At 42.0% G+C, this 23,680-nt stretch overlaps 1 protein-coding gene across 1 annotated transcript in view; it reads left to right on the top strand.

The window, feature by feature from the left end:
- Window positions 1–10,924: 10,924 nt before the first annotated feature.
- Window positions 10,925–23,680, top strand: part of GYS2 (glycogen synthase 2) — a 47,163-nt gene continuing 34,407 nt past the window's right edge. Inside the window, exons 1-3 of the mRNA XM_009990865.2 lie at window positions 10,925–11,064; window positions 20,271–20,452; window positions 23,248–23,439. Of these exons, the coding sequence (XP_009989167.1) occupies window positions 10,944–11,064; window positions 20,271–20,452; window positions 23,248–23,439 (495 nt within the window). The 5' untranslated portion in view covers window positions 10,925–10,943. The remainder of the gene's footprint in view (window positions 11,065–20,270; window positions 20,453–23,247; window positions 23,440–23,680) is intronic.

Here is a 23,680-nt window from a genome sequence, read left to right as displayed (position 1 = left end):
TTTCCCTTCTGATAGTGAATTTTGATTGTTAAAGATCACTCAGCTACAAAAAAAAATATGGATTTTGTCCTGGATTGCATCAGTGTATGTTCCTCACCTATTAAAGTGTATGGTCATACCTTGTACTGTGGTCAGCAAACAGACCCAAAGGAAGCTGGGACATCTTGAAAGGAACATGGTGGTTGCTGCCTGAGCTGGGAAGCTCCTGTCAGCTGGTGTCTGTCAACCATTCCTTCAATCCCCTTTGAGTCTGCTGAGGTTCTTTTTTGGTAGTGATCATAAACCCAACAGCAGCACAATATCTTTTGTGCCTGGACATTAAGCAACCAGAGATGGAGTAGTCCCTACCACAAAAGTGTGGTCTGTGACAAAAAAAGTGTGAGTGGATACAGACGAAGCAGGGAGCTGAAGGAATGAGGAAAGATTGGTTTGCATGATGAGCACTTTTCTTAGCACATCAGCAGCCTCACTGTACCAGCTTCTACTTTTGGGAGATATCATGAAGGAAAATTCTAAGAAATTTCAGGTGTTGCAGGGATTGGTTCAAAATTGTTACATAGGAAGGAGTCTCTCAGTCTAGGAAATCTTGAGATATAAAGAAGAGGCTTTTCGGATTATTTTTTGCATTCACTGATGTTTGTAAGCCCTATGCAAGTACATTGATTATATTGCTTTTTTTTTTTTAGGAGCCTTATCACACTATCTTGTATTGTATCTTAACTTCATTGCGGTCACGTGGCTGTAGAACAGCTTCTCTATGTATGCTTACGCAACACCGGGCTATAGCTTTCTGTTACTTGGAGTCTATCCATAATACAGTCTTCTATCAACCATATAAATTCCTTAATAAGTATATTGCTGTAGTACTTTATCTCTAAAAGATAGCTGTAGGTTTTTTCTGAACATAATAGACTCCATCTTGTATATGCTTTGTTTGTACAGCCCATTGATGCATGAACTTTGTTCTTCTTTTATCCCATGAAAGGTTATACAGGTTTTTAACCACATTCCTATGTGTCAAGAGATACTTTTGTCACTCCTTCACCTAACAGAAAATATTGTGGTGCTGTTGGACCGAGTAGTACACCAGAAAGAGGCAGCACAGCAGAACACTTCAGAAAGGATAACTTGCTTGACTCATGTGTGGTAAGACCAGTAATCTTATTTTTAATTGCTGTAAGGACCTAGACCCCCTTGCATTTGTAGATATATAGATACAGGCTACATAACAGAAAGTCAGTCTCACTGCTCTGCAAACAGACAAGAGACAAGCAGATAATGCAGGCAACAGGGATACTACTGGCATACTCGGTCATACTCAGTCCTCTGAGTTATGGTCAGCCTGGGATATATAGCATTACCACTGTATTTGTATCATGGCTTTCCAAAGAAGTCTATGTGAAGGAGACAGCTCGAGTTTTTGACCTGCACATCCAGAACATTGAGATAAATGAGTAGCATCCTTCACCTTATTATCGGTCTGCACAGCAACCGTCTGCAGGCTTAGTGAAACAACAGTGCTGTTAGTGGTAATCAGCCATCACCCCAGCAAGGGGTGGGCTTGTTCTGGACTCAGATGCAGTGTTAAATCAGCTGCTTTTTTTTTAGTATTCAAAGGTTAAAAACGGGGCAGAGAATTGAAGGCAGGTTTAAACAGTGAAATAGTGTTAAAAAGAACATGTAGGTGTAGAGCAATGGAAATGTTTCATATATGCATTTTGCTAGACTAGTAGTGCTTATATGACTTTCATACCAGCTGACTTAGAACTGCGTTTTCTGGTAAGTAGGTGACTTGTGTCTTAAGTTGCTCACAGAGTTCTTGTTATCATTGTGTTTATGTACTTCATGTCAGCCTTGTGCTGCAAAGAAATGCTGTTTTCCCTTATTTACAGATATAAATCAAAACAATTAAGCCACAAATTCTCAGTGGAATGTAGATGCTGAGCTCTCACTGATGTCAGCGTGACCAGGAGCCCAAAAACATTTAAGAGTCAGATCCTTATATTGTGGTCCAGAATGACACAATGCCACAGTGTAACTGGGTCTCGAGGCAATGCCTAAGTTTGGGCATTTCTTTCTTCTATGAACAGTTCTCCTCTAATACACGTCTGTGGATCCAGCCTTATGTAAGCCAAAACTTTCAAAGCTTTTGAGACACTACAGTACCCAGAGTTTTCCTAAAATCCACACTAATCACTTTCATATACTACATTTTTATAAACCGTTCCTGAGATACCACTGCTAGGTGAGTTGTTATTCTGTGCAAGCAAAGGAGTTGTGCAAATAATTAGCTTAGATTGGTCTATTGGAGAGGTCAGACTCAGGAGGGCTGGATTTGCTCAGTGTCTGAAATGAATAATTTACCTGCCAACATAAGCAACAACGCACAACCTGGCCCAGGCCGTGGCTATGCAAAGTAAGATTTCCAAATAAATATTTTCTCCCTTATGCTCTCCTCTTTAATAGCTCTTCAACATTATTTAGATGTGTTTGCACATTCAATATCTGAGGTAAAAAAATCCAGAAAATTTGTCAAAATAGGATAAAGGTGGATTCCTACCAGCATTGATTTCTGGAAGGGAATATTCATAATTCTTGCTCTGTGAGATGTGCTAAATGAAAACATAAAGAGAAGAAAAAAGACATTTTGCTTGAGATACAGTTTCCTCTCTGCTGCTAATTCTGTGTTTCAGACAATAAGACAGAAATGCAATGATTTCCAAGGTCTCTGTTCATTCAGCAATCTCCACCAGTAGTAGATACTGGAATACTCTCCCAGTATCACTGGGAATCAGGAATGATTGCCATGTCTAAGAATCACATCAAACTCATTTTCCTACCCACATATGACAATTGCGTAGTCTTTGATACTCTCAGACTGAAAATCAGTCTAGAAGAGTATTTGTTGACCTTCTGTTCATTTTACTGAGTTTGTTTTCTCATAGCAAATTGTTGTGCAGTGGAGGGAAATAAATATTTTTTAAATTACTTCTGTAGTGGGGTGATCCTGAATGCTGCAGGCTGGGGTTTTTTTTGAAAGATAAAAGTCAGAAGAATAAACAGAAACATCTCTTTTGACACACTTCAAGGGCATTCAAAGTCAGTAGAGTGGTTCTCAAACAGAAAAGAAGTTAAGACCACAGTCACCTTAGATCAAGTGCTTGTACGAGTAGGATTTATGCTTAAGTCACTTGTTGAATGGGGTTAAATTTCAACACATTACATTTCAGTCTTAGTGCTGATCATGGGATAACCTGTTTTTTATTAAGGTCTTACTATACTGAAAGTCCATACTGTACTTACATAGCTCAGTGAATGGAAATGTCTCTTTCAGCACTACACCTTTGAGTTTGCAGCGTAGTCTTTCAAAGCACAGAAAACTTTCTTTGCAGCCAGAGAAGTAAAATGATGCAGTCCTGGCACTTGAGGAGATGCAGATAAGCTCTGTGAAGCTGAGCTGCCAGCCCTGATAACAATTCCTCCAAGGTCACATGAGATAAGAGAGATGTACAAAGAATTCATATCTAGCCTGAGCTTTTCAACATTTCAAACAAAAAAGAAAAACAAACCTAAGAGTCCCCTTTGATGTAACAGAAAGGAAGAACAATTATTATGAGAAAAGGATCATGAGAAAAAGGGAAACTCCCACAGTATTAGGCACGTGAGGCTTCAGTCTCTCTGTGAATACCACTTGCAGTTAAGGAGAAAATACCACAAGCTGCACTAACACACTGACATCCCCATGCTAACTATGATTTAAACAGTGTGCTGACCACAGAAAACAAATAAATATCAAAGCAAATATGTGTGTGTGTATCTATGAAAGTGGTTGTGAGTGTCTTTGTACATGAGTCTGAATTGTAAGTGGGGCATGGCACTGTACAGTAGAAAAGACAGGCAAAACAGTGTGTTAGTCTTGCATTTCATTTTTACAAGTTACAGCCATATCAGACACAGCAAATCTTGGTGTTTATCAGAAATTGTTTGCATGTGCATTTATTTCCCAAAAGAACTACTGGATTTTTTTCAGTCTGTAATGCCTGGCTGGAGATACAGAAGGGGAGACTGCCCTTTTGGAGAACATGGGCCGAATGTCCATCCTTTGTGAAGAGGTCACTTCAGGTGCTTGGGGTAAGGTGACTGAAAAATGAGAACATTCCCAAATCTCTACTCACCTGGGAAAATGGCATACGTAATTTATAGCACAGCCTTTATGCATTTAACAGTCCTGTCCTTCAGAGAGATGCTTGGTCATCACAGCATTTATTTTAAACTTTAAATAGGACAGTAGCATTCTGATGCTTATCCAAGTCACACCATAAGGATCCACCTTAGTGGCCAAACTACTCTGGCGTCCTTTTCCAAACCAAGTCCAAAAGGATTAAGATTAAATTTGCCTTGATATCTGCAGGATGGCTAACTCTCATTCTCACTCTCCTGGATGAAGCAGCAGAGGCCATGATGGTCTGCAGAGCTGGGAACATCAGCCAGCTTCTTGGACCACCTGGTAGGAATGTCTTTTGTTTGGTGTTGTCACGGAGTCCACACACTCCGTGCCTATTTGGGACAAAACATATACCAGACATCACTGAGAAAAGTCCATTGTGTCACATCACTCCCCAAAACTTAAAATGTTTCGTAGCCTCTTCTTCCTCCTGGCCATCTCACAGGGTCGCTGTACAGCCATCTTCTAACTGGAAGGAACAATTCTCCACTCGTCTGAGATCTGGAGCATTTTTTTGGCTCACACAAAGCAGGAGTGAAGGCTGACACTTCACAGCTGGAATGACTGGAACTTGCTGAGTTCAGGCAGACCATTAAGGCTGGCCCTACAACATTTCTGAACAGCTCCCTGATCTCCCCTGAGCTCTGCAATGAACCTAAATGACCAATGTGCTAGAAAACGAGCTATTCTCTCAATGAGCTCTCTGCAAACAGCTTTGTCCTCCAGCAGCTTTCTGGAATGCTGCTAACAATGCCGGGGAACCCTCAGCTGACCGCTCAGGCAGCCTCACTTGTCAGGACCTCTGCCCAGCAAGGCTAGCAGCTCGGGAGAGCCCACACAGTGAACAGGTACATGGCAGCAAAAAGGAACAGTCTAGCCGACGGAGTCTGGTTCACCAACAGCTAAGGCCTTTCTGATCAGGCCTAAAGATGACAACCATTGCAAAAACAGTGGTCAGCAGCGCTCCTGGGAGTTTATACACTGTTCTGAAGCATGAATTTCTTTTACTTTCATAGGTATTCTGCTGCGGTAGGAAAATAAAATTGTTTCGCTATTTGTCATGCCACACAACTGCTATTATCCTCTCATCAGTAATTACAGTTTTGAACAGGCAGTTTTCTCTCTGAAACTAAATTACTCCTTTCATGGCAGCCTAAATGCCAGGAAGACCTGGATATTTTTGATTACTATTTTAACAGATACATACAAAATAGTTTGTAGTGCTGATATAAACTGACGTCTACCAGTCTGTGGTACCAGACATTCTGTACCAGAATTTTTTCACAGACACTTTTCCAATAAATTGGACTAGAATTGGACCATAGGCTGAGTGCCAAGTGCTTTTCGGGTAACTAAAGAACCTCAGCTTCTCAGTCTTGCGCACATCTGTCCATCCATCATAATCGAGTTCTGCCATTGGCTTTCAGACCATATGACAGCTTGGCAGCTGGCCAGCAGAGCTAAGATGCCCGATCAAAGCCTCCTTAAAAAAGCAGGAGGATGCTGGTTGATGATTTAGACACATCACTTAGATTTGCTTTATTATTCCAATTTTCCCTACTACTTTGGGATTTATAATGAGGTGTACTAGATTCCGAAGCAAAATATAGTATGACTTTACCCTTTTCTCTTTGGAAGGGTTAAAGCCCGGTGCAGCTGACATCTTACTGTGGTTGTATAACATGAAACTAAACCACAGAAAACAGACATTTCTACACTAAAATTCTGGAAAAGATTTTTTATTTAAATTAAGTAAAAATCTGAGGTTTTTCTTCTAAAATATTTCTAGGGAGGTCCATCAGTATACCTAAATTGCAAAGGTAATAAACAGTGAGGCCTTTCAGTGGGGTTAAAAGACACCTATGTCACATGGAGATCAAAGGAACATCTTTAAAAGCTAGGTAACTGAAGATAGGAAATACCACAATGAAGTCCAAAAGGGGAAAAGAAAGAAGGGAACAAAAACCCAGAGTAAAAAGGAAAAAAAAAAAGTTATCATACTACTTTTTTTTAAGTCAACAGCATCCTTAGCATACAAATGTCTGTAAGGTGTCCCTTTAGAAGAGTGGGTATTACTTGTAGGGGTACAAAATAAAGTTCAGCCTCTATCTCTAAGTTCCTTAAGTTTCCTCACAAGGGTTGCTCTAGCCTTGGCAGCCCACACTGCTGAGTTTTATTTTATTCTTGTATTATTATGAGCTTGTATTATTAAGGATCTCGTCTTTGCTCTTCTTTTCCTCTCTTCTTCCCTGTGTCTCTCAGCCTGAGGCAAGGGCTTTTCTTCTAGAAGGAGATCCCCCATTTTGCTGATTGTGTTGTGATTCTGTTTCCACGGGCTTCATAATGTAAGATTTGTCATCAACCAGGACTTAGTAAGAGGGATAAAAACAGCCTTTTGGTCAAACAAGAGACACCAGACAACTCGTGTTAATTCCATCAGTGCCACCTACTGCTCTCTTTCTGAAGCACAGTGTGTGTACATCAATAATAGCTACAAACCATCGTAGCTTTCCTTCCTGTAAAATTTGACTCAATGTGTATGAATATTTTTAACATCTATTTCTTCTTTCTTTCCCTACAGTTAATGCAGGCAAACCTTGAAACTGCAGTTACGTTTAGAACAAGCCAGACCTAGACAGTTACGTCATAAACTCCCACACACTCAGAGCGTTTCTTCCCCTTAACACGCACTCTTTCACTTGTAGCCAGGGAGGCTGATGTTGATTTTCCAACAAAAAAGATGTCTGAAGTGTTTTTTCTGGAGGGACTGTGGTGTGAAGACAACATCCATGACTGACTTCCTGGGGTGACGTGCTGAGTTAGTGTTTGCAGAAAACTTTGCTCTACCCAAATAGACGGAGTTAGATCAAAGCGTGCAGAGAAGACAACATCCTGGGAGGTAACAGTTTCAAGAAGAGTTTTAGTAGGGCAGAATGCACGGCACTGTCCCTGTATTGCTATCTTCAGAGAACTGTAGGAAATTTGGGAAAAGCAATACACACTTTGCATGATTTCTCTTCAAAGATCTTGCAGACTCAGCCTTCTCATTGTCCAGTGTCCTTGCAAGTGACATTATTTCACTTCTGTGGGCTGGAAAAGAATTTGGTGGGATAACAAATGATGCCTGGCAGAATCGAGTCACATCATTGAATAACACAATACCAGAGGGCATTTGTGTACTTTAGTGATAAGAGCAATATGAGAACCTAGACAGGCCAGACTCAAAACCAGTTTCACTGGTTTCCAGATTTCTGAAAAATATTTTAATCAATGTTATATTTTAAAACCTACTGGTTTGGGTAGGTTTCTGTCTTCCCACAATCATAGTCACAACCTTTCCCTGTCTGTCTGAAAAAAAAAAAACATGTTCTAGTACTAGCAGAGCATCCCTTTCACCACTTGCACTTCACATGGGAGGACAGCAAGCGGCTGCTCTTCTGTTCCTTTCTGCTCTTGGTGACTGCCCCTCCACTGTGCATGCTAAGTTTGCCTGTTCTTACTGTCAGAATATAGCTTTGCCCCTGGAGACCTCATTTTGCTGTGGGTGCACAGCTACAGGCATTGCCTCCTTGATGGCAGTAAGCAAACACAGACACCTCCATGTCCGTCACAGAGATCCCACGCTTAATCCTGGCAGGTCATAAATATACTGCATAGGGCCCTTTGCCCTCCAGCAATTAAGAGCATTCGCAGAGATGAAAGTTTTTGGACTGTCTGTTAGATCTAACCTTTCCTAGGCACTTCATATTCTCTTCCCTCACTAGTAACAAAAAAGCAGGAATCTGGGATGGCACTGTGTGGAGAAAAAAAAGCTTCTTTAAGACATACAGATTGGATAAAGTGAAATGTACTCTGAATATGACGGTATAATAATAATCATAGTGCTATTGAGCACTTTTTGACAGATCAGAAACACTGAAAAAGAAACCCTATGAGGATTATCTCCAACCTGTGAAAGATGAGTTGCCCAGGTTCTCCCAGCGATGGTGCTGCCAGTGCTTGTGAAAGGATCTTGTGTTATCTGACAGTTCTTTCAAACCCATTCTCCAAGGTTCGAGGTGTTACATCGTCTTTTGTCGAATTCAAAGGCAAAAGGAGCATCCTCTTATTACAAAAGCTGGAAAAACGCAACAGCCAAGAACATGAAAACACAGACTATATAAAGAGTTTAAAGGTCTTTTTATTACCACTTCAATTCACTGTTCTGAAATTATTTGCATGGTTTTTAGGCTTTTGAATGCTTAAGGACAGCGACATGTCAGTGAGCCAGTGCCACCGTTTGTCTGGCATCACTGACAGGGCCCGCGCACCGGCACATCTGTCTGGTTTCCCTCCGGGAAGCTGCAGCGGGCGGCAGTTCCTCTGGCGGGGATCTCGTTTTTATCAGATAACAGTTCAAATGGACGGCCTAACGCTACAAACACCCGCACCGACACCTCCCCGCTGAGGCACCCCGCCGGCCCAGCCCGCCATCACCGCCCTGTCAGCAGAGCAGCGGATGTGACGGGCCGCGGCCCGACATGGCGCCCCCTGGCGGCCGGCGGGCAGGGCGGCAGCAGCGGGGCGCGGCGCGAGCGGCGGCGGGGCGGGAAGGAGCCGCCCCTCAGCGCTGCGCGGCGGGACGGCGGAACGCCGTGAGTGAGGGCGATGGCGGGCTGAGCGCCCGGCTGTCCCGTTCAGAACGCCTGGGTTTGCAGTGTAGTCGTTGAGGCAGGGCCGACGAAAGGCTCCGGGATCCCGACGGGCTCGTGGGCTGCTTTGCTCTTCCCTTCTCCTCTCACCGCCTGAGAGGGCCTCTGAGGCTGGCAGCTTTCGGCCTCGCCCTCAGGGCTTCCAGGGAAAAGTGTGAAAACGCGACCCGGGCAGGTTTGGTGGTCCAGAAATGAAGTAAGCGGTAAAGTATTACTGTTTGTTCTTTTAAGTAACACGATTTTTAACCTGTAGGATGATGTGGTTTCCTACCTACTCCAGGCAGCAAGAGCCACAGCTGCTCCAAACGTCATGATTCTCGGCCAGGCTTTTTTTCATAACGCGGCAAATAGGGCAACTCGGACCATGGAGACAAAACGACACCCAGCCAAGAAAACCCTGAGTCCTTCCCTGGGCAGGCTGTAATGCCTTCCAGTTAACCTAACCAGCTCCGCTGGCTGGAAAGGCGAGGCAGCGTTCGCTCACACCTTTCCGTCTCCTGCTCTTCCCAGCTGTGCTGCTCTAGTCTCTCTCGCCAGGCTCTATGCTGAGACAGCTCTAGTCCCTAACTTGGCAAAAAAGTTTTTGCATCCTTCGGTTAGTTTGGTGAGCTGTATCCAGCAGCTCAGGGATGGGTCGGACTGCCATAAAAAAGCAGAGGGTGTAGGAAGTGTAAGTGGAGGAGCAAGTCTTTCGGGGGGTAGTTAGCCTTTAAGGTAGGCTCAGCTGTATTATGTTATGTCTAAAAGATTTCTGTGCAGATGGGCTGCCTGTCTTCTAAACCAATTGCCTCAGACTTGTTTCATCTTAAGTGAGCTCAGAGCCTTTCCCTCTATGATACTGCTGGTGCAGTTTTATTCTCCACAGTGCTAGAGATGCCCTGGATCTCACCTAGAGATTTGCTCACTGCTGAACTGCAGATTTTGGGCAGGTTGTGCTCTAAGCTCAGAATCGGATTCAATTTACACAGCTGTTCAGAAGCACTGGCTTCTCAGCCAGACATGTAAGCACAATCTTCCAAGCAGGCAGCTGCTCTGTGGAGCTTTGAGGATCTCAGGTTGCAAGTTAGGGACCAACACCTCTGCAGAGGTGTGTGTACCTCTTGCAGCATTACTGCTCTGTGCTGGAGGAAGACAGGAGCATACTGTTCCCTGACTTACTAGTTTCCCTGGGCCAAGGACATGGTCCCGAAGGCCAGAAAAGAACCATGGCATAGGAAAAGAGGGACCATGGCATAGGAAATCAGGGACCAGGACTGAAAGGAGGGCCGAAGTGTGTGCAAAAGTAGAGCTAGAGCCTTTGTAGCTCTGTTTGTAAAACCTCTCGGGGCTGCTCAAGAGCAGAATGAAGCCAACAGCTTGTGCAGAACCCTGGGAACACAGCTGGAGGAAGGATATGAGGTAAACTAGTGCTTACAGACTGATGGACTGAACAAGAGCAGGTAACAGCATTTAACTTGGCGAGTAATCTAAGAGACATGTAGAACAAGTCTGCGAACGCAATTGGTAAGTGGCCAGCAGATAGAGAAGGTCCATGGGTGTGGATGGGAGGGTGTATCTCGAGGGGAGGACTCAGGGGCTGGACTCAAATCAGGTGGTGAACTTGAAGTGTCCTCCCTGCTGGAGTTTGCTCAGGGCAGTGCTGAATTTACAACCAGCAAGTTTCAGTTGTCCCTGAGGTGGTAGATACTGAATGCTGTGGCTGAGGTGCTCAAAACCTTTTTTTACCTCCAACTGAAGAAAAAGGAAGACCCCTAGTCCCAAAACAGTTGAGACCTTTCTCAGGTCAGTCTTAAATTCTTACCTCTACCAGCAGCTGTCTCTCAAGCCCTGAGGATTTCACTGAGCCAATTTAATGCTGGTGGTCAGACAGTTTAAACCCATTAGCTCCTAGCTATCTGAATAATTTTCTCCTTGGAGTCCAGCACGCCGGCAGACTGCTCTAACCAGAACTGCGGAGAACTACGACATTAACTGGACATTTGCTAACTGTTGTGGCCTGAGTGGTGAGCGTTCGAGGGCTGAAGAAAATGCCTCTGGCTAGATCAATGTCCATAACCTCTCTTAACGGGCTTCCTCAGTGGGAGGATGAAGACCTACCAGTGGAGGATCTGCTACTCTTTGAAGTTGCTTGGGAAGTTGCTAACAAAGGTTTGTACAATGCTTGTAGGAGTTAATATTGCTGTTTTCACGGGAGTGAAGGGAGGCGTGAAGGGCTTGGACAAGAAAGGCATTAAGGGGAGGTTGGGAAAAAGCGGGCTGCAGAGCTGTTGTGTTGGAAGGAGTGCATGTGGCATCCGTGTGTAATCGTGCATGCTGCGTGTGGGCTGCATCTGCCTGTGCTTGGGTGTGATGAGCATGTAGTCAGGACGTCTGTGTGTCTTTACATGTTTTACCACCAGGATAGGTTGTTTAAACAAACATCTAAGTGTTATGCCTGGGTGTGCAGATGTGTTGCTTTGTACATATTTGTATTTTACCTTCCATGCATATTCACCTGGGAATGTAATGCATGAAAATGATCTGTAAAACAGACATCAGACGCAGAGTGGTTCAGCAGTCTCCCTCAGCCTTCTAGAGCAGAGTGGAAAAGAGGCCAAATATGAAACAGGTATAAATAAACATAGCTGCATTGGAGCTGCTGAACAAAACCCAGATGTCAATGACCAGCAGTCTTTATGCCAGCTGAAACCCTTTTGGACTGGTCTTTGCAAACACAGGTGGTGCCAGACAGGGGCTTCATGCTTTGTGCATGTGTACAGATTGAAAATCTCTGCACTGCACGCAGCTTGTCATGCAAAGTGTACACTGCTTGTTGTGCAGCGATCTTTCTGCCTCCATTTCTAATTCACTCACCGAATCATCCCCTTTCAGCTAGGTGTAGTTCACCAAGGGGGAGCGGGCTCCGTTTTTGCCACAAAAGTGAGTTAGTACGAGTAAATGATTGACCTCATGTGTCTTATTGTCCTGGCAGATAAATAGATTAGTCAGGAGAGGGGATCTCTAATCTGTTAAGATTGTAACTCTAAAGGGGAAATGTGTGAGAGAGGAACAGATAGTGCTGGGGTTTATCTCTATGGTGAGACTCGAACTGCTATTTTGTGATAGCTTCTGGTATTTAATCTGCACTGCAGTGCAATTTTACATTGCTCTTTTTAGGGTGGTGAGGAGGTAGTACAGAGTAGCTTTTGCACTTCAAATCTCTGTGGGCTTATCTTTCAGTATCTTCGCTCGAGCTTGTTCAGTGAATTTAAGTGTTGTCAGAACTTGGAGCATGCAGCATTTAGTTTTGCAGTGTGCATGATAACTAAGGCACCGGCAAGCAGATGGCAGCAGAAGTGTGGCAAATTCAGGTGTTCTCACTAACATCTCTGAACTTCATAGTGTATATATTTTCTGAGTCACTGGTTATATGAATAAACATAATATGTTTAAGAAAAAGTAAAACATAAATGCGTTTATCTGTCTTTCTGTCTATGTACAAAACGCAGTGAATCATTTAACCATTCGTCTAGCTCTTGCTGATTTCACTGAAGCCAAATCAACTGACACAGCTAAAATTTGTCTCACATTTTATGAGAGAATTAATATTTATGAGAGTGAATATTTATTCAGTTAGTTTAAAAATAAGGTGCTGTTAATTACACCACTTACCAAACCTATATATTCAAATGGGGTTGACTGAACTAGTCATGGCAAACAATTTCTTCGTTAGAACCAGATCTCTGTGCAAAGTTTCCATTAACCAACCTTGACTGGAAACATTTGTGCAAAACCTCTTTAATAAGCCTATTTCAGCTTATTTTTTCTGGTAAATTCTTGATACTGAAGTTTTTTTTCTATATCTTCCAGGCGATTGAATGTCGAAGTCACGTGGTGAGATACTGTTCCCTGGTGACCTAACTTTTATAAACAGTTCTTGGAAAACGTTAGGGCACTGTGTTTCTTGGGAGAGAGAGTAGCCAACAAAATACAGGGAGGGTCATCATAGAAGATAGATAGGTTTAAGAAATAATAGCTTACACTGTATTTTTCCTGCCTCCTGTAGCAGAAGGAAGAAATGTTTATCTGACTAACTAGGCTGACCCCACAGATTTAGAACTGCTACGTGTTTTAGTTTTAATAATGCTATATATATTCCTAATATAGAAGGAAAGATAAGCATTAGCTGGGTTTATTGTCCAACAAGCTAATTTTGAGCATTTAATGTGAAGGTTTCTTTCTTCCTTTCTGGCAATGCAAAGGTGAGTCAGGGTAGTTCAGCATGAAGCTTCCTTGCACTGCTAAAGTGGTGCAAAGCTGCTGTTGCCCACAGGAGTTCGTCTTTGTATTAACTCTGTGTGCATCACTAGGTGCTTGGCTATCGGTTCATTTTCTCCGTGACCAGAGCTGCTTCTTAGTGGTTCTTCCATTTCCCTGTGACAGTGACAAGAAGGCTGAATGTCTTCATCCCTGTGAGGAACATACTACTGGAGCTCACAGATGACTATCTCTTTCCACACCCGCGAACAGTGCACTTTATAGGTGCTGCACTGTTTTCTGAACCTCTCAAATATATTCTCCTTCCGAGGCTGAGGATGATAGAGTCCTGCAAATTGGAGCACTTCTGATTACATATTGTGAGAGGATCTTCATGTGCCAGGCTGCCCATGGAGACCAAGTGTTTACTGGGATTTCTCTGAGCAGAAGGTGGTGCTGGTTGGTACTGAGGCATGAGATGTAGCCATAGGGGAGGACAAGTCAGTTGTATGAATTCAGTGCTCAGAGATCTACAAGTATCCATTATTTCCAGAGTCTCATCACTTCTTTCTCAGCAGCTGGCACAGTGGAGGTGTCTCTCATTTTTAAAATAATCTAAATCATTTTAACACATGCTCTAACTAGGCAGAACTTTCTACTTCTTTTTATATTCTCCGTCCTGACCACTGCCTGTGCTAAGTGGCAAGCCCTGAGATATGTATTGGAAAGCACCGGCAACTCATTTTTATCCTTTTTTCTGTCTGGAGCAAGGAAAGACAAGGTTGCTGAAGGAGAGAATGAAAAATAAAAAAGGCTCATTTGCTGGTGTCGCTCTCCCTGTGAAAAGGAACTTGTCACCTAAACTGAGCACAACATCGAAAGTCCCCTGCCAAAGAAATGAGAAAATGTAGTTTGTTTTGCAAGATTTTCCTCACTTTATTTGACTCTCCACTGATGGGCAAGACCCATACTGTGAAGTGGATCTACTGTGTTCCTGTGGCAGAAAGGGGAAAAAAAAGCAGGCAGGCCAGGGGCCCAGTGCACTGCAGTGCCATGGGTGATCCTGGGGAAGCTCAGCTTTTTTCACCCTTCCCCTTCTCTCCTGGCCATGTGCTCCAGTAAAGCCAGGTCTAGTCACATCTCTGTGCATGTTGGAAAGGAAAGCTGGTGTTCTTTCCCCCATAACATGAAGACCTATAAAAACTTTAAGGACAGGGACACAAACCAAGTGGCTACAAGCTATGTAGATCTTGTGTCGAAGCCCCACAGATCGAAATTGTCAACAGGGAGCAGCCAAAGGTCATTGCAGGAGTAATGGCAGCAGTCCTGGACATTTTTTCCCACTGAAAATTGAAGTATTTAGTCTGGGTATGGAGGAGAAGTCTAATTCTGTAAGTTACAATAACAGTTAGCTGTGGTTTAGTGGGTTTTCTGATGCGTTAATGAGAACGGCTGAAAATGTTCAAGATTTGGTCTGCACTCTGTAAAGATGTCTTTAAAATCAGTCCAGTAATATTTAGATTAGTATCTCCTGCTGTAATACCAACAGCTTTTAGACAGAAAATAGAAGAATGCTTAAAAATGCTAGGCAAACAGCCAGTTTGTGTCATCATTCAGCTGTGAACCAATTAGCTCAAGAGTCACTGGTAGATGAATCCTAAATATTTTTTTTGCATCCCTACTGGAATGAAGGCTCTGCTAAAAACAAACCTTGGTTCAGTTCTCCCTGGAGCAGAGCTCTATGTACAGTTTTTCTGGTGAAAATCTGAGCTCTTGGAAATTAAATCCTGAATCCACTGAAGTGAGTAGGACTAGCGTTTCACCTCCTCTGCATTAAATGTCCTTCCATGATGAAAATTCCTTGGAAGAAGGTGAATGATGTAAGCTGTGACATACTTGAACTAGCACACTTTGGGGAGAGAGGTTGTGCCCAGCACAAATGAGCACAGCATCAAAGCCCTGTGCATTTCTAGAGTGAGGTGATGTATCAACGTCATATCGATCTCAAATGAAATCTTGTGCATTGAGGGTGATGCACACAGAAATAGCTTCTGTATTGTGGACATCTGTCATAAATTTCAGTGTTTCAGTATTATTTCAGAACATGTTTGAAATGCCAGAATTTCATAGAATTTAGAGAACTTCTATCTTCTGATGAGTCCTGGCCGCAAATGTAGCCAAAAATACATGAAAAACATCTGCTGTCTGAAGATGCTGTTTTTTTTTTTTCACCTGACTCGTTTTACAACCTTGCTCTAAAAATGGTCCCCAGATATCTCAACAGGCAATAAATAAAATTCCAACGAGACATTAGAAAAAAATAAGTTCAAGCCAAATTTTAGCACATCTGTATAGATCAGAGATACATACTGAGGGGAAAGGGTGAAAGGATAGTTGATGTAACCAGTAATTGTGGCAATGAAGTCAATTTGAATCCTGAACCTGGAATCTCACTGCTCTCTTGGATTCCATGGCAGCCATGGTCCTCGAGAAAGCTTTAGTGCTCTCAGAGTGGCCCAGTCAGGCCGTAGCAAAGAAACTGAAGAACCCCAAGAGCAGCCTGATCCTCCGTCTCTGTGTAGCAAAGGTGGGTGGGGAAGGGCTTCTGCCCGGAACGGTGACAGTCTCCACTTACCTATGTCGCCCTTGCATGGCTTCGCTTCCTGTCACACTCCTTCCTCTTTGATTGCTGCTGCTCCTTCCCTCTGTCCTTCTGAAACGTGGGCTGAGTGAGTGGGAGAGCAAGTAAGATGAATGGTGGGTATCTGGCAGTTTTGAGAAGTTTTGGCAGGTCCTTTCTCAAAGGGTTGCACCTCCAGAAGATGTTTTTCATCAGTGCAATTCCTGGGTAATCCTGGAAGTTGTGGACCCTTCCTCATCAGGTGAAAAAAAATATCAGCAATGCAGCTTTCTGTATTAACAGCTTGCAGCAGACAGAGCATGTTACATAGTAGATCTTGCACAAATATCTGCAATTGCATGGTTAGAGCTCCACTTCTGCCCAAGTGGTCCTCAGTAGTGATAGAATGTCAGGAAACTGTGCTTGACTCCCAGACTTTTTATTTCTTTAGATAGTTCTGATGTCTGTCCTGAAGGGCTCTAATTGCTGCTTGGATTTTAAATACATGAAAGAAATAATGCGCCAGGACTTGAAATGAGGAAAGAAGAAAATGGCTGGAGTGATGCAGATAACTCTCTTAGACAAATTCATAGTAGTGGTAATGTATATGAAAACATTCAAACTTTGAAAATTAATTCTGTGAAAAATTAAATATTTTTTTCAGAAAATATTTTTCTTTTTTAAAAAAAAATCATTAAAAAAAGTCAAACTTCTCTTAAATGAACAAAATCCTTCTTTCCTAAAAATTTTCGTTGCCTTTTCCAAGCCAGCTTGTTTTTCCTTCGAAAAAGAGGAAGAATGAAAAGGAAATAAATGGGCAAAAAGATTTGTTGTTGATTTCCCTTCTAACTTGATTTCCTTTATTCTGGTGGAAAAGTTAAAAACATGTTTTAAAAAGAAATAATAGATTTTTTTTCCTCAAACCAATTCTCTGAATCTGATCTCTCCAGATTCTGCATCTGTTTCTCATTTTGTCTTTTATTGTTTGTTTTAAAACCTGTTTCAAAGTACAAAACTTCAGAGGCTGCATACAGAAACTTGCAACGTCAGGGGATTTTGGTACATCCCTACTGTTTGGAAAGGTTTTCTGTTTGTAATATGACCGTAAAATATGATATTAGAGAAGAATAAGGAGGTTTACCAAATTGTTGGAAGCAATTTGAGAATTCTGTTAGGCTCCAAGTGAATGTGTAAACTCTTGCGCTGTTACTCATTAGGATATGTAATGCATTGCTTTCTGGCACAGGTATTTCCAGGGAATTCAAAGTTACTGAGCAGATATAAGCTATCTCTTAATGATATAGAATGTGTTCCTTGAATTTGCTGTGGAAGAGTTTAATTTCAAAAATCAATACATTATTCTAGACATTGCTCCATTCTTCTCAAGATGTCTTTTTCAAGTTATGCCCAACACTTTCCACATATATAGTTTCACTTGCACACTTTCCCTCCCCTGTCAATTAAACCTTATGTGAAGGCATGCTTTGTGAGTCATATTTCCACAGTAATGGAAAAGACAAAAGCAAATTTTGGGACCAGGTAACCCAGAGCTTTTATCACTGCTATCTTCTGCAGAGCTTTCACAGTTCATAAAACGTACTCTTTTGGTTTTATCCGAAGTACTTTTCATTGCATTTCAGGTGAATCAGTATCCTGAAATGTTTTTTACCTTGCTGTGCAACAGATTGTGATGGCAGAGCATGGCATACTCTCCACTCTTTCCCTCAGAACAGGCCTACCGTACGCCTTTGGCAGGGAACTCTTTAGGGCACACAGTGATCCCAAGCAAAACCTTGTGAAAAGAAACAGTCGCTATTGGCTTATACAAAACAAAGTTCCAGGCTCTGTTCAGCTCGTGAGCTGCAGCTTTCTTATTAATCTCAAAATTAATAGCTGTGGAAACAGCTACCTTGCTGATCCCAATGTTGAGTGCCTTGCAGTGTGAAAGAGGCTGATCTCCACTCTTGTGACAGTGGGGAAGGAGTTTGCACCACTCTGGTCATATACAGCTTTATCATGTTATTGAGTATTTTCATCTTGCAAGTAGATATTTTTTGTTTTCCTGGGGTCGCTAGGCTGCATGGCACAAAAATCTTCCTTTGTTGTAAGCTCAGTATTTCTGCCAGTTAAAACCAACTAGTTTATGACTAGGGTTTCTACCAAGCCCCTTATTTGTCCATGTTGGATTGCAGTGCCTTATGCTCATATGATGTGCTTACCATCCCATAAAAACAGATATGTCACTGCTACTGCATCACTTTATGGGTTGAACATTCTGACTTGTCTCACATAATTAAAAATATATGTTTATCTGAAACCAAGCTATTCAAGTAATTTCTCTCAGCTTGTGAGCAGAGGAACTTGGAGGAAATATGTAGTGTCACTTACCTAAGATTTCTCTAAATCCCTGTCCAGAGCAGCCATGGTAGAACATGGTGACTATAAGTTAGTTTCTTAGCTTTCTGGTCCTGATGAAGTGGAGAAAAAGTTTTATGCATAGATTTCCTTCTGCAGTTCCATGTCTATATGATGTGAAACTCCTGAACTGTGACCTTGATTTAGGAACATATAGCTGCAAGATTCTTGTCGTCTTAGGTCTTGAATTACTATGTAGGGTAATGATTTATTGTAAAAATTCTACTTAGCAAGTTGGGAGATTAGAACTGCATTTGTTCTTCCTTTGTAAAATACCTAGAATCCTGAGACATCTTGACATAAAAATAGCAAGGCTAGGGACCCTTCAAGCATTCAAAAAAAAAGGGATATTTCTAAATAAAAGGGTTTTAAGTGCACAATTTCTTTTCCAGGAGCACAATTGAAAACATAGCTCTGTCCTTTAGTTCCTCAGGGCTGCAGGGTGCCAGGCTTGGGAGAAGGCTTTCTACAGTCGTCTGGTGAGGCAGTTTAATTAATCTGGGAACTAATCTCCCAAAGTGCTGAGCAATTTCAGCTGCTCTACTGTAAATGGTGGTCATTTGCTCCAGATTTTTAAGGAGAATGAGGTAATTCTGAAGATTATTGCTGTATGCGGTTGGATGCAGGGCATTGGCAGCTGTGGATACCTCAGTACCTTTTAAAAAGTTAATCTAGAGTATCTGCTATCAGTCATTGGCAACTTGCAGTGCTGACTTCTTATGTAATTTTGATGTCACTGCTGGCAGGCATAGCACAGCCTTCTTGCCTAGAGTATTACTGAACTTTCAAATTGAGTGGAGGATGAAATTTTTGAGTACAAACACTAATTCCCTTCCTGTTGCTTCCATTGTTGTTTGCTTGTGGCTGTTGAGCTTCATTTATCTTACCATGCTTTAAAATCACTGGAGCTATGCTAAACTTGTCTGTGGTGTACAGCGGTTACCTAGCCTCTGATTTTCTTTTCCCTTGCCTTCCCTTCCACTTGCTGGATTCAAGCATGCGATGTTGCTCTGAATTTGTGGTGGTGGAATGCCCACTGACTGGCACCACGGGTCCTTTGACAAAGGGGGCTTTGCCAGGCTGCTCCGCCAATGAATGGATTACAGGGCTGGCTATGGAAAACTATGAGGAAGAGCAGCCAAGTGAACTTGCATTCCATGTGGAAGACTAGATAGATCTGTACTGACTCATCAGGGATGTTGTTGTCACATTCTCTTACACGTTTTATATTGTGTTTATTTTTAAAATGGACAATATTTTGGTGGAAGGTGCTACAGACATTTGTACTGGCAGTGTAGGCTACATTCCTTCAAACTTTAACGGCTCTTTAGAATACTGATGGAAGATGACACCTTTTGCTTTGAGGATGTTGGTTTAAATCTGTTTTTATAGTTGGTAGTCAATGAAATCAATCAGTCCCTCAGATTTGTATAAAACAAGCTGGAAATGCTAGCTCAGTTGTCACCACATATATTTCCACATCACAAAACATACATTTGAAAATTATAACTACTGCAATAAAAAAGCAGAAGGCCATACTTGGGATGCAGAAGAATCAAGATTAGGCATGGGAGAGTTGAAGTGTGAGCCTTAGGATTTGAATCCCATAATCTGAATGTAAAAATTTCAAGTTCCAAAAAGAGGGGAATAACATGAGAATGAAATAATATATTGGTTGAACATTTGTGGTGTGACTTTGAACACCTAAAAGAAATTAAAAAAAAAAATCACAGACTAGATAAAAATAACAGTTAAGGATAGAAAGCATCCATTTGAGATTAGAGGAGAAAGTGAGGGAAGCCACTTGCAGTCACCCAGGAGTAAGAAAAGCATTAAATTGTCATTTAAGAATTACACAGTCTGCTGCCAGTGCATACTCCTAAATCGAATAGTGAAGCTCTGATCCCATTTAAGAAACTGAACTTCTATTTATTTGCTAGACTCTGGGTTTCACTTAAAATCTGGATATGTAAAGTGATTTAACTAGAGGTGTATCTGATCCACCGGTGGGTTGGGGCTTATTTCAGAGCTTTGTGGCCTGTGGCCCTTTCTACTTTTTATTCTTTGTGATCTTCTTTTGCAGTGGGAGGCATTTACACTGTGATCCAGACAAAAACCAAAATTACGGCAGATGAATGGGGTGAAAACTATTTTCTGGTTGGTCCCTATTTTGAGCACAATGTGAAGACCCAGGTGGAAGCATGCGAGCCTCCAAACCCTGCAGTGAAGAAGGCAATGGAGACCATGAAAAGCCAAGGGTGTCAGGTAAAGAAGATGTGCTACTGCTTCCCAGGGCAACAAAGCTGACTCTGAGGAGATTACAGTTTTGGTTAATGCTCTTGCCGTTCCACTTGACACAGCAGTCCTGGTCAATGTCACAATGGGAAAGGCTCAGAATCCACTGTTAGAACAACAGAGTCAATTCATTAAAGGTTATTTTTGAGGAAGAACCAGTTTATCCAATTACAGGTTTTAACAGTCATTTATCTGCAAGTCTACTTAATTGGATTAATGACTTATTTATCCAGTCTCTAAATACAGTGAGATTTTAGTCGATATAATATGACCTTAGTTTGACTGAACCCTTATGTTACATTTGGTGTTCTTGTGCTGAAGAGGGAAGAGCATTCCACTCACTCACAATTTTTCTTGTGTAGCATTATATTGAGTTGAAAGCCAGAAAGAGACAAAGCACAGGTGGACGTAAGAAAAGCACACAACCGACAAAGAATCTGCTTCCTCAGATCAACGCCACTAGCTGTGTGTTCCCTAGGTAGAGGGGTTGAACTGCAGCACAAGGAGTGAGTTCATATGTGTTTCCCACCCAAATTTTAACCAAATTTTCTGTGTGATCTCAGTCAAACCTCATAGCCTCTCTGTGACTCAGTTTCTCCAACAATAAGCTAGGAATAAACTTCTTCCTATAAAGGTGATCTGCTGAAAGTAATACAACCTGCTGTCTTGATAGGCAAGCTACTAAGCTGCAAGCAGCTGCAGCCTTGATGACAATTGATTACCTGAAAATGAGTGGAAGATAACACATGCAAATGTGACCTCCTTTCTTGAAAGTCTTCATCAGAGCTCTAGAATTCATCTTCACCCTGATTCAGCATTGAGTCCCTCAGAGATGCTAGTTGGCAGGAGGAAAAATGATCTGCTTATAATATGTGCCAAACAGGTGTGGAAAGCATTGAGAGGCAGTATCAAGGAAGCATTCTTACAAGCTTCTGTTGCTGACGGGCATGACACACTTTACTGTAGAAATTCATAGACTTCTTGGACTGCCACCAGCTGCGGCACTGGCGATGTGTTGTCTCCCTTTGTAACAGCAGTGCTGTTGTTATGAGGACCTGATGCCCTATGACATATTATGTAGAAGTGTTTCGCTGGGTGTATATGTGTCACAGCCTGGGAAAGTCTCTCTTGGAGACAGTAACATTGTGTGATGCTTGCATTGTTCAGGCTGAGGTTCAAACTAAAAGGTCTAATCTAAGTGCCATCTCTAATTTCTAATCAGATTTTCCTAAGTGATTGATCACGTTTTCCATGTTGCCTCTGTTGCTTACAAAGAGATGTCTCTGCAAGCTGTGTAACACTCCTTTGTTTGGAAAACAGCTAAAGATCTGAGGGGCAGATTAATTCCAATGCTATATCTATACACTTCGTTCAATTTAATCAGCCAACTCTGCCAGCCTAACGTGTGCATTGTGCTGCTGGAGCATTCATATATAGCAGCAAATCTGTCCCAGGTACGTCAAGTATAGCTTTGATCTCTAATAATGATGCTCTAGTTTCCAGGAGCTGCGCTTATCCTATTAACATTTATGTCTGGGTTTTGCTTATGCATCACAATGGATCCCTTTAAACCAGGGGACCTAGGAATGCTTCCAAACTTCTCAGGTCAGGTGCGTTCCTTGCTGCAGCCTGGCTCTGTATTTAGGTGAAGTCTGGGTTCACACAAACTCTCTGCTCTTTAATCTCATTTTCATGAATAAAAAGCTGGATAGCCTGAAATAAGTACATAAGGAGCTGACCCTCCTTCACACGTCTTTGTTACCCCTGTGTTTTTGTGCAAGCAGGTCTAAGAGCTTTCACCTCATTGTTTTCAAGACTTGACCTCTGTTCAGCCCGTTGTAGCGTCAGGGCTGGGTTCAACCCCTGAGGTACCAGGGCCTGGTGAAAGAAAAAGAGGTTGAACAGTGGCATGAAAGATTCTTCTGCATAGTGTATAAACTGCATTAGCCTCACTTTAGTACCTTGTTCTTCCCAGTTAATATGTTTCTGCAGCTATAGCTATTTTGATGGTGAATTAATATGAAATAATGTGACTGTACAGACTGGTACAATCTGTAGTGTGGGCCCAGCTGTGTTGTGTTGGCTTGTGACAGTTCATCCTACTCGCCTAGTTGGGCAGGTAGGTTGTATCAGTGGAGTTTTAAATAGTTGTAGAGATGTTTAACTATACCAATGCAGATAAAGCAGGAGAGCTGCATTTTTAGGCTGATGTGGTTTTAGGTATTATTACATCTTCTGACTGATCCTTCCACTCTGCCAAAGGGCATCAGCAGCGCAGCTTGGGCAGAATGAGATGTCGTGGCAGTTACAGGTCTCAAGCACCTGTCCTACAAAATCTATCACCAGTAACCTACCATAAAACACAAAAGATTGGTGACAAATCGGACTGAAAGAAACTAATAATTTTGAAATAAAACCAAAAATGACATAGATGCTTCAGTAAGAACATAAGATGTCATTATTCAACCAAATATAGTCTTCCTAAGTTTTTTTCATGAAAAAAAGTTAACATTGTAATGAAAGTCTAAAATGATATCTTGAAAAAAAATGTTGTTAAAGATTGTAGTTTCCTTTTACCCCTGCCTTTGGTCCAGTAGCACTCCATGTATTTTCCAAGGAAAACCACAAATCCTGAGTATGTAGGACTATGATCACATATTCCTTATGTAAAATACTTAAGATTTGACGGATGAAAATAGTTATGCTAACTGGATTTTACATTCACTTTAACATTTTCTGCTTATATCCTTGCCTCTTTCCCATAGGTCTTTTTTGGAAGATGGCTGATAGAGGGCAGCCCATATGTCTTACTGTTCGATATAGGATCAGCAGCTTGGAATCTGGACAGGTGGAAGGGTGAATTTTGGGATGCCAGTAACATAGGAATCCCTTTTCATGACCGAGAAGCTAATGATGCTGTGATTTTTGGATCGCTAACAGCCTGGTTTTTAAAAGAGGTACAGTTTTTAAATCTAGAGATTTTCAAACCTCAGCCTTGTCAGCAGGGCAAAAAGCTTTGGAATATGGTCCTATTCTCCAGTTTGAAAACTATGATTTTAAGGAAGTTGATACCTGATGTAGATCAAATTTGTATTTAAAACTTAAACCTTAAGGGGTCATTTAACTGTATCTTTCTGGGACAATAGTGGGGTGAGGGCTGCCCTATGTGAAAGGTGCTGTCTTTACTGTCACCTCCCC

The sequence above is a fragment of the Tauraco erythrolophus genome, chromosome 4, assembly GCF_009769465.1.
Source record: "Tauraco erythrolophus isolate bTauEry1 chromosome 4, bTauEry1.pri, whole genome shotgun sequence".
NCBI classification, from domain to species: Eukaryota; Metazoa; Chordata; class Aves; order Musophagiformes; family Musophagidae; genus Tauraco; species Tauraco erythrolophus.
Note: the sequence above shows the minus strand (reverse complement) of the source record. Positions and strands in the feature narration are given on the sequence as shown.